Source organism: Arachis stenosperma, chromosome 5, assembly GCF_014773155.1.
Source record: "Arachis stenosperma cultivar V10309 chromosome 5, arast.V10309.gnm1.PFL2, whole genome shotgun sequence".
Taxonomy (NCBI): domain Eukaryota; kingdom Viridiplantae; phylum Streptophyta; class Magnoliopsida; order Fabales; family Fabaceae; genus Arachis; species Arachis stenosperma.
In genome coordinates, this window is record NC_080381.1 from 46,557,777 (window position 1) to 46,569,031 (window position 11,255).

Consider the following 11,255-nt stretch of genomic DNA (forward strand, 5'->3'; position numbering starts at 1 on the left):
ATTAAAAATATAATTATTTATGTACTTCTTTTTATCAATTTAAGTCTTTTGAAAAAGTAATTTTATCATACGGTATCAAAATTTTCATAGTAAAATAATCGAAAATTTGACCATTGTTATATAAAAGAAAAGTATAAAATAAATAAAAAAAATTAAAAAACCTATACAAAAAAAATTACATAAATTACAAAAAATTCTTACATGAAGAAACGTACTTAACTTTTGAAAGAAATAATTTTATAACATGTTATGGCTAACATTTTTTAGCAATGAATTTAAACGTTAAAATTATGGTAAAACTAACTAAATATATACACGTACATACTCATATTTAATAAGAAAAATTTACATAATTTTCATTGAAGTATAGAAGCAAAATATATATAAATTCATGTATTCTTAAATAAATTCTTATAATTAGGTCCGATCCGTTCATAAAACCCCAACTTACAAGGATCAAACGGTTTTAAGCAACAAAAGTTGCATCATAGCATAAATTTATGATTTTTAACTTAGTAACATACATATGGGTTCCATACAACAATTATTACGTAACTGAGTTGTGTGTAGCAAAAACCATTATTTGCAATGATAGGTTGCATCTAGTTACTGTTCCTTTCTACTTAAAGTGAGGCTGGGGGGTTCATATTACTCATATATGTAGCAGATGTTAATCAATACTCCTCTATCATACCCATAATAATATTGCCTTTTGGAATTGAAAAGATTTCACGGTTCACTCATTATTTCATATATGCTTTTGTTTACCATATATATATATATATATATATATATATATATATATATATATATATATATATAATTGAAAATTTAATTTTCATATACAGTTAGTTAAAAAAATTTTATACAATAATCAATTATGTATTGACATATTAACAAAAAAAATATAATTTTTAAATTTATTATTTAAAATCTCATCTAAAAATATAAATTCAATTAGATAATTATATAAACTTATTTATTTTTTCAGTATATTAAAATTAATTTCAAATATATATATATATATAATTCAACTTCAATTCAAACCAATCTTTCTTTATTATGAACAGATTTTCCAAATTTATAGCGCCTTAAAAAGTTTCTTTGTGAAGATATTATTGAATGACAACAACAAAGACACCTTATATATGTTACTACTGATGTGTTTGAATTCAAAAATAAAGATAATGACTATATTCAATAAAAAAAAAAACACTAATTGAACAGTGTTTCCAAATTCCTAGAGCCTTGAAAATTTCTTTGTGATGATATTGTTGAATGACAACAACTTAGGGTACCTTATTTGTTATTGATGTGTTTGAATTCAAAAATAAAGATCATGGCTATACTTAATTGATTTCATTGAAATTTGCAGGCCTAGATAGCTACACAGTGGTATAATAATAATAATAACAATAATAATATGTTAATTAGGGAATCCAATAATAATTCAAGAAAGTATGTTTTTGTGATGTCTCTATAGAAAGTGACATTTCTCCACTTCCTCAAATTCCCGCCACCATGATAAGTATTATTATTTAGTATACATGCAACGCAATAATAATAACCTATTTCTTAGTGTCCACGTACATAATAGCCACCTTAATTATTAATTACTATTTGATTAATAAACCAACAATGGTGGAAATTAAATAATTAATCTTGGATAAACTATATGAAATGATCAGGATATTGAAGATGTGAGATACATCATATTAAAGTACTGTTACATTTGTTAAATAATATATACAAAAATAATAATTAAAGTGAAAATATCAGAGTAGTTGGGGCCTAATAGCAGAACTTGCAATTAAAGTGAAAATATATATATAAAAAAAAAAGAAACTGAAGGATGGAAAACATTCTGTCATATTCCTAAATGGGTCTATGGTCTTTAGCATATTTCAATAAAGATAGAACTTAAAATAGAACACAGCTCATGCACCTGCTTGCTTGTTCTGCCAATTCTCTGATTCACCCATCACTTGACATCATCACTACCCTTAGGCCACAACTGCCTCATATAGTTTTCATTTTGTCTCAAGGTATAATTAAAATTAATCTTATTACTGACATAGATAATAACTAATAAGAATACTTATTTGAGTTTTTTGACATTGTGAAATTTCTTTAATTTGAGTAAACTATTTACTGAATTTAGGAATAATATATCCTAATTTTGATAGGTTGATCGATTTCAGATCTAGTATTTTTTTTTTTTGTTAAAATTAAAGAAATGATTTCCCTTGGAAAATATGGTCAAAAGTCTAAATGAAGTATGAAGGCCAGTGTGACAGTTTGAGTTTCCTTTAAGAGGTTGGTCCATTTTGCTAGTAATAAGGTATATGCTTTTCTTTTCTTTTCTTTTGAACTGACAGAGTGTATCAGGATGATAGGCATTAATGAGAGAAGTATGGGAATGACCATAGTGTGGGACTTGCCTCTTTTAATTTATTTCCTCACTCCAATTCACATTTTGATCAACGAGACTTATTATATATATAGAGAGAGATATATCAACCAGTTTTTGTATAAAATAGAAATATCATCTCTCTTTAGCACTATATATATGACCAGGTTAATCATCATCACTGCTTTCGTGTGATAGATGAGGGACCAATATAGTTAGCTACTAGAAGAAACAAGAAGCATTGAATTATATTAATTCTATTGGTGAAAGTGATTATTAGTAATAAGATATTGTGTTTGCATTAGAAGTTTCCTCAGTACTATACATTTTTTTATTTTATCAATGTAAGATTTATTTTTAGGGTATTTTGCTTGAAAAAAATAGAGTAAACATTTTTATAAATTAGTTTATGTATAAAATTATACATGTAGATAATTAAAATATTTTTTTAAAAAAGATCCATCTTTATTATTTTAAAATTATACAAAGTTTCATAAAATTTTTATCTAAATACAATGCTACATGAACATGTGAAATTAGACAGATCGATCAACTATTTTTATAGAAATACAAATATATTCAAACTAGACTTACACATTTACAATCAAAATATGATTGAATAAGTTAAAAAAATATATCTGTAATGGATTTTTTGTATTTCTAAAAAAATTAATTACTGTTGTGTGGAAATATTTGAATATTTTGATATATATTAAAAGTTTAAATTTTTTAAAAAAAAAATGGGCAATTTTAATAATTAATTATTATGCTAAAAAAATAATATAAAATATACATCAATATCTAGAAACTTATTATGATTGATTTTTTATATCCATAGAACATTTTTACAATTTAAAATGGCTTGATGAATTGAAGATTGTGTTCGATAAGAGAGGCAAAAGAGGTGGAAAAATATGTACAAAATTTAAATTAGGTTTAATTACTCTACAAGTCTCTATAATTTTACCGAATTTTCAATTAAATTTTTATACTTTTTTTCTTTTCAATTAGGTCCTTATATGTTAATTTTTTTCAATTAAGTCCATACCGTGAGAATATCGTTTAAGATAATAGAATATTCTGTTTAAAAAATGAATATTCTCCTGTTTGGATTAAATATGCTAATTAGATGTCTCTATTTTTTTAAAATACCCAAAATATCCTTGACATTTTGTCCCAAAAGAAAAAGAAAACTCTAACCAGCTCCTAATTTGCTCTCTGAGAATAGTGTGAAATGTATTTCTCCTCCATCGGTCCTTTCCGTCACTCGGCGTGACTCGCCTCACCTCGCTGTCGAAGCCTCGTCTGCCACTCGGCGTGCGCTTCTTCTTGTTGTGTTAAAATTTGAAAAAAGAAAAAAATTGGTGATTGGAGATGATGGGTTCAGGTACCAATTTGTCACGGTTATTGGGTTCGGAATGAGTACCACTTTCATTATGTTTATGTGCACAAGAATCAATTGTAGGAGGATAAGAGGGAGTGTTGAATCTCGCATGATGTATGAGATTGAATTCAGGATTGATATAGAACAGGTAAAAATTTCACCTCTTTAAATCCTCCTCCTTTTTTCTGAGCTAATTTATTAAACTTTTTTTTGAGTTGTGATTTGTGAACATGAGTTTGAGTTTTTAATATTCTTTTCAGTTTTTGTGAAAATTAGTTTTATACTATGTATTATTTGGTCATGGTTCTTAGATTGTTGTTCTGGTCCAATCCTCCTTAAGGCATATAAGGAATGAAGACAGCTATAATTTTGGTTCTTTTGTAAGCTTCTATATCAAATGATGCAAATACTGCATCCTTTTCTTAGAATAAATATGTGACTTAGCTATAAATTTCAATCAAATGTAGAATTGGTATATAGATATTGAATAATGTATATCCTGCCTTTTCATTTGATTCTTTTGTAAGATGAGTATGTGGTTGAGAAGTATTTCATATATCATAATCTGTATATATCATATAATTCAAGTTGATGATATTATTCTTTGCCTAATTAGTAGTTTAGTTTATATCAAAGTTGTGATTTTGTTTATTTTACTTGTTTATCTGTTGGTGATTTAAATTTAAATTTTTTATTGTTTATGATAGCCAGAACATCATGCTAATGATCCTGAACCCAAGCCTATTATGTTTGATGCAATCCCTATTTTAAAGTTCAACCAAGAGGCTTTCAGTGCTATTTTGATGCAATCCCCTATTATGCTTGATGCAATCCCCATGTTTGGAGGTACCCCATTTTTTGAATTAATTTCTGAAATTTTTTTATATAATGGTTTAGGATTTACAATATAAATATTTATATACAGAAATTTTGTTAATTGGTGAATTGATATATGAATTAGTTTGTTGTGAACATCGTTAGTTGTGTGCATCTAGATCATTTTATATATACAAGCTGAAACTAAGTTGTTGCAGATTGAATGGATCAGGGGTTTTGTACAGGAATTTTGTTCCTAGAAAAGATTTTCTCAAACGTGGAGACTTGCAAAGTGCAAGGCTTTATGTTCATGTGAAGCCAGCACTTGGTAGAACTTTCATAGACATTACAATGTAGATTTTCTGTCTATTCAATGGACCAGCCACTATTAAAATTGGAATGAAAAACATACCTTCTGAGAATTGACCTTTAATTAAGGTTTGGTTCTATTTATTTGATATTATTTGTTGTTGTTGATTTGCATTTTCATTAAAAATCTTAGTGTGTTTTCTGATGTTACAATTTATCATATCTTATAGGAAAATATTTTGTTGTGGCAAAGACGGTGTGAGGATGCATTGTATTTCCTGCTCACTTTTGGTGCTCGACAACCTTTGTGTCACTTGGCATCAGTTGCAATGGCAAAGATCATATCCAAGGGAGATGGAATATCTGTTTATGCTAGAGCAAGCAGCCTTTAAAAATTTCTTTCTGATAGTTCCTGTTACCATAAGAAAAATTCATTTCTTTAATATACTTGCTTTTGAGTTTTTGTCATCTAAATTGGTTCTTTTGTTTGAAGAATTATATAGAACTCAGTTTTTGTAAGCGATTTTAGTTATTATTCTATCAATTATTCTTGTTACCATATGCCATATGCAAGTTCTTTTATTATGTTGGTCATAATAAATACTTGAGTGATGAAAATTGAATTTTATATTATACTTATTACTATTATTTCTGTTTCATTTTATCTATTATTTTTTTTGTATATTCTTAAGATAAGGTATTTTGAAAGTTAAAAAAATAAAGAGAAGGTAGTTTTGGTACAATTTGTATATAAATAAGAAAAAAAAATGATAGTGATAAAATAAAAGGGATTATAGGAATATTTTTTATATTGTAGAATCATTAAATAGGAATTATAGGAATATCTTTTATTGAATATTTATAATTTCTTTGAATTTTTAATTAGGTCCTTATACTTTTTTTTTCTTTTCAATTAGGTCCCTAGGGATATACAAGTAATTTCACAATTCACTAATATTTTTTTAACGTTTAATGTTAACAAGGACTAAATTGTAAAAAAAAAATGTATATAAACCTAATTGAAAAGAAAAAAAATATAGGGACTTAATTGAAAATTCGGTAAAACTATATATAGGGATCTGCAGAGTAATTAAATCTTTAAATTATTGATAATTTGATATAAATGTTTAACACTTGTTCACTTCCTTACATACAATAGAATCTCATCTTAGAGAGAATTCTAATTTAATAATAATAATAATAATAACTGCAACAAAATTAAAGGCAAATAGTAGCACCCTGTTGAGATTCTGGTATAAGGTAACGGATAGAATATAATTGGAATTAAGGGGAAAGATATATATCAAAAAGCAATGAAAGCAAAAGAATTGAGAGAGATGCGTACATGAGGTTGTATATGTATTGTTACGTGATAATGATTTTTTTGTACCCCTTACTAAAAGAAGGACTATAACTAAGTAGCATATTAATAATAAACTATTTAATTTTGACTTATTTGATTACTCCTAAGTCCTAACACCTGCAAATTCATAACTAAATAGATCAACTGAAAGAGGATTAGTAAATATATTTGCAATTGATACTCAGATGATGGAACATAAACAACATGCAAATGTTTCTAATTAACTTTTTCTTGGACAATATAAAGGGTTAATATCAAGGTGCTTTGTCTAATTATGCAGTACAAGATTAGCTGAAATAAGCACAATACTGAGGTTGTCACGATATATGGTTAGTGAATAGGGGATAAGGATTTGAAATTCTTGAAAAGGCTGCAGAGTCCAAATAATCTCTACCTCAATAGAAGCGATGAGATAGCAAAACTCAGTTTCGGTGCAACTATAGCTAACAATCGATTTCTTGCAGCTAGATCGTGAAATGAAGTTGTTATCCATGTAAATGCAAAGGCTAAAATAAGATCAACGGTCGTCCGGATCGGATCATAACTCAATTTAAATTCACAAAGGTAAGAAGGCGAAAATCTAAAGAAGGTGAAAAAATAAAACTAAAACAACACTACAAAAAAATCATCAAATATTATTAGATTTATTAGCGAATTTTTTTAGTTAATTCGCCAGTAATTTGTTTGTCGTCGAATTTAATGACAGAATAAATCCGACGATATAAATTTTGCTGGTAATTATTTATCGATAAATTTTTTCGTCTGTCGCTAATTACTAATAGATTTAATGGCAAATATACCGTTAATTGACAAAATTTTAGAACTTATTACTGTTGAATTTGTCGAAGGAGTTAGAAGAGCAAACGCTTCCTGACTTGATTTTGTTCTAGCGCTTGGAACCCCAACTCCTAAGGCTCCTGGAAGGTCTTGAACTTTGTGGCATTTGGGACACCCTTTGAGGCGTTTTGAGCATTACTACCTCAGGCGTGTGAAACGCCATTCTTCTTGCTCCCTGGAAGGTGCATGCATTCTTGTTACTTTGTGGCGTGTGGAACACTTCATTGAGGAAGGTATCGAAGGCGTTTAGAAGACAAACGCCCCTTCATCTTGGCGTGCCAAACTCCCACTCTTGAAGGCTCCTGAGAGGTGCTCGTGCATGGCATTTTGGACGCCAATGAAGGCATGTAGAATGCCCACTCAATGACCTTCTTGGAAGCTCTCCACTTCAGCGTTTTGAACGCTAGATAGGGCGTGTGAAACTCTTGCTTAAAGGTTTTTTTGTAACACACTACCACACAGAGTTTTATACTTAAGTCATAAAATAGAAGTGGTTCGGTATTACGACCTCTAAAATAAAATGTATATACATAGTAATAGTTGAAAGAAATTTCATAGTCGAGAAGCGTTGAAGGAAAATTTAAACAAAAATCGCAAAACGAAAAGCATAACGCTCACACAAACAGAAACTTACATACGAAGAAAAGTAACGACACAAAAATATAATAAGAGCAGAGGGTCAAAAGATACATATCATCAAACTCCTGACCTGCGAAGCTAAGGCCGGTGATGAATCCATATTTCATGATATTTGCTCTATTTGGGTGGATTTCATCAACTTTTCTTGCACTTATCTATTGAAATAGCATAGTTTCATGATTTCTTCCTAAATTGTGTTTGAAAGTGAAAACATGCTTTTTAGACCTTTTAATTGCTAAATTTTATTCACTTTAATCCCATTCGATTTCTTGATGTATTTGTTAAGTGATTTCAGGTTTTCAAGACAAGTATGAGTTGATGAAGTGAGAAAAAGAGCTTGCAAAAGAGAAGAAACCATGAAGAAATGAAATTTAGAAGATTTAGCAGCCGTGCGTACGCACAGTGATGCGTGCGTACGCTCAGGCGTGAGCTCATGGCGACGCGTACGGGTGACCCACGCGTACGCGTGAGGATGAATTTTGCCAGGTAACGCGTACGCGTGACCCACGCGTACGCGCGACCCTTGTCACGTGAACTCATTAATTACAAATCGCTGGGGGCAAATTCTGGGCATCCATAACCCAGTCCAATTACATAAAAATTTTTTAAAATTTTTAAGTCTTACACACTACATAAAAAATTTTAATTTTTGAAATAAAATAAAATTATTTTGAAAAAAATATATACACAATTTTTTTTACTCTTAAAGTGTTTAACATTTTAAAAAAAATTGTTATAAAATATACTTATATTTTGGGACAAATAATTAACTTGTTACAAACAATATTGAATTTTGTGACAAATTAATTTTTTGTTACAAAACAATTGGAGTTTTTGAAACAGAAAGTTGTTTTTGTTAAAAAATAATTGGAGTTTTTGATACAAAAAAATAGTTTGTTACAAAATATTTTGAATTTTTGCAACTTGTTTTTTTTTATAAAATATTACAATATTTTGTAACAAAGCACCATCTCGTTACAAAAACTAACATAATTTGTAACAAAATAAAACAGGTTGTTACAAAATATTATCCTTTTGTAACAATCACTAATTATTATTACAAAATACTATTTTTTTGTAATAATTTTAAATTTGATACAAATTTTTGTTACAAATGTTCTATTTTCACAACTAGAAAATGGATTAATACAGACAGATTTACAGACAAATTTACTCTTTATTACAGACGGATTTTTGGTTACCGACTAAATTATCGACGGATTTCGTCCCTCTGTAAAAGCCTCGTTGGAAATTATTTACCGACGGATTTTTTTCCGTCGGAAAATTACCGACGGATTTTTACCAGTTACCGATGAATTTTTCCTTTGTAAATTCTCCATCCATTTCCCTAAGGCGACGAGCTTTCCGACGAATTTTCCGTTGGTAATTACAAACGGATTTTTCGATAGATTTTTCGTCTGTAATTACAGACGGATTTTTTGACGGATTTTTCATTTGTAATTACAGACGGATTTTCCGTCTGTAATTAAAACCTTAGAAAACCATCCCAAACTCTAAATACAGACAAAAAATCCGTCTGTAAATCCGTCAGTAAAATAAAATAATTTTTTAAAATTTTTTTATTACAAAATAAACTTGTTTTTCAATATTAAAAACATAAAATAAAATAAAAATATGAAACATTTTTTATATAACCAAATATGCCATCATAAAGAATCAAAGTCTTATTATATAAATAACAATAGTATTAGAAACACAATCATATGATGCTGATCTAAATATCCAGCAGACATTATAGAATAGGTTATATATACAATGTTTACATAGCCACTGACATCCTTCGCAACCTTTATGAGCTCCTCTTGAGCCTTGTACAGCGCCCAAGCCGCAGAAAGACGACCTGCATCTTTTCTTGAGTCTGAGTATCCTATCATAACTTCTTACTTCCCATTGATTCGGTTTCTGTACCAATCAATAGAGAAAAGCCACGCCATTGCAACAGGAGCAGACTCAAGATCAGCAAGCTTTTCAAACAATGGTACGACCCTTAGCGGTTGCTTCACGTGGCATTCCTGTTGTAAGAGCTCAACAGCAAGCATATCAGACGGTGCTGTTGCCATTGAGATTATGTAGGCACCAAAGTTGTCTGAGGGAAGTTCTACAATGACATGGAAGGTTTCCAGAACATCAGTGATCTCTTCTGTTTTCGGAAGATCAGGGCCGGACAGATGGCACTTTCCACTGAGCTCTAACAGGAGCCATTCTTGCCTGCATTCCTCAGACCACTCTTGGTACAAAACAGATAACTCTCCACAACAGATAAATGAAAGCTTAGGCAAAACTCGACCAAAAAAAAAAGATAGATTACCTAGCTGGGATAGATAAATAAATAAAAACATGTGAACATCTCCTAGCATCTAGTTGCGGGTCATTAAAAACCCTGGCCTCCTGAAGAACAACCCTTTTTCAGTTCCCAAAGTAAAATTATTCCTTGAATAATTCAAAGATGGCAATACACATGTATGGAAACTGAATAGCACAAAAATTTTCTCAAGATTATCATTTATGATTCATAACTTATAAGTATTGTAAATTTGGGAGCCAACCAAGTTCCGGAACTAGTTGACCGGAAAGGTTTGCATTGTTAATTTGTTAATTTTTATGTTTAGTGAAATGAATATTCCAATAACTTAATAAAGAAATATTCTATCCACACTCAGCTTCTTTACATATGAACATTAACTCTTTCTCTTTATCCTTCATGATTTAATGAGTGAATATTACACAAAAATTCTTGCTGTTTCATACAAGTCAGTATAACAGATGAGAAATGAGAGAAATCATAGCTTTTATTAAATTAATACAGAAGTTGACATGTATAAATGCATTAATAGTGGGAAAGTTGGTTAATGGAAAGTAAGGACTAACTTATCCCGTACTAATTTTGAACTAATCAACTCTAACAATTCTAATAGAATTCTAACTTACTAAATTGTGACTATTTGCATAAAAAATGGATTTCCTTTTGAGAGATAGATGACTCATTAATGTTCAATGGCAAATGAAATATACCTGCTGGATCCTGAAAATGTTTCCATGCCTTGGATGAAGGTTTGTGCTTACTCATCAACATTGTGCTGATTGTTACTCATTAATTTTGAGTGCATTAAATTGAAAATGAGAGTGCAGCTAGCTAGCAGAAAGATATAAATGGTTGCTGCAAGGACTATGGTTGGAATTGGAGAATAAAGCCAAAAAGGGCACTATTCAATGGAATATTGGGATGGGAATTGAGTTTCTATGGTTTAATATTGATGGATTGTGACCCACTGGAATATTCTCTCCTTCAAAAAATTCACTGCTTCCTTTTTTCATGATTTTAATAATTGAACTCTACACAATTGTAACAATGACTTTATAAAAAATCGAATGCCAGCTCCATTATAATTAGCTCATTATTAATATTTATCTCGATTATAATTCAGTATGCCTTTCAACTAGCTGAACAGGCACACTCAAATCCAATATCAACAGAC

General features: G+C 29.5%; 2 protein-coding genes across 7 annotated transcripts; one reads left to right on the top strand and one right to left on the bottom strand.

The window, feature by feature from the left end:
- Positions 1 to 3,573: 3,573 nt before the first annotated feature.
- Positions 3,574 to 5,487, top strand: LOC130982489 (uncharacterized). Of its 3 annotated transcripts, none has more exons than XR_009087171.1 (4): positions 3,574 to 3,942; positions 4,502 to 4,640; positions 4,829 to 5,048; positions 5,150 to 5,487. XR_009087171.1 is itself a non-coding variant. In XM_057906510.1 (4 exons), the coding sequence occupies exons 1-3, from the start codon at positions 3,829 to 3,831 to the stop codon at positions 4,965 to 4,967; spliced, it is 378 nt and encodes a 125-aa protein (XP_057762493.1). In that variant the 5' UTR covers positions 3,574 to 3,828; the 3' UTR covers positions 4,968 to 5,048; positions 5,150 to 5,487. The 3 variants fall into 3 exon arrangements, 2 of the variants coding, with proteins under 2 accessions (XP_057762493.1, XP_057762495.1); XM_057906510.1 differs by having other exon boundaries at positions 4,843 to 5,048; XM_057906512.1 differs by lacking the exon at positions 4,829 to 5,048.
- A 3,947-nt stretch (positions 5,488 to 9,434) lies between these two features.
- On the bottom strand, positions 9,435 to 10,902 carry LOC130982860 (phosphoenolpyruvate carboxylase-like). Of its 4 annotated transcripts, none has more exons than XR_009087206.1 (2): positions 10,792 to 10,902; positions 9,435 to 10,167 (listed from the first exon to the last, which is right to left on the bottom strand). XR_009087206.1 is itself a non-coding variant. In XM_057906979.1 (2 exons), the coding sequence occupies exons 1-2, from the start codon at positions 10,815 to 10,817 to the stop codon at positions 9,660 to 9,662; spliced, it is 354 nt and encodes a 117-aa protein (XP_057762962.1). In that variant the 5' UTR covers positions 10,818 to 10,902; the 3' UTR covers positions 9,435 to 9,659. The 4 variants fall into 4 exon arrangements, 2 of the variants coding, with proteins under 2 accessions (XP_057762962.1, XP_057762961.1); XR_009087207.1 differs by having other exon boundaries at positions 9,435 to 9,987; positions 10,088 to 10,902; XM_057906979.1 differs by having other exon boundaries at positions 9,435 to 9,987.
- Between the last annotated feature and the right edge of the window lie 353 nt (positions 10,903 to 11,255).

Excerpts from the sequence above, each read along its gene's own strand:
- LOC130982489 (XM_057906510.1), top strand. The coding sequence starts at position 3,829 with ATGAGTACCACTTTCATTATGTTTATGTGCACAAGAATCAATTGTAGG. Across the intron at positions 3,943-4,501 it reads TCAGGATTGATATAGAACAG|CCAGAACATCATGCTAATGA; the intron begins GTAAAAATTTCA and ends TGTTTATGATAG. Across the intron at positions 4,641-4,842 it reads TGCAATCCCCATGTTTGGAG|GGGTTTTGTACAGGAATTTT; the intron begins GTACCCCATTTT and ends TGAATGGATCAG.
- LOC130982860 (XM_057906978.1), bottom strand. The coding sequence starts at position 10,852 with ATGTTGATGAGTAAGCACAAACCTTCATCCAAGGCATGGAAACATTTT. Across the intron at positions 10,028-10,791 it reads ACATTTTCAGGATCCAGCAG|AGTTATCTGTTTTGTACCAA; the intron begins GTATATTTCATT and ends TCTGTTGTGGAG.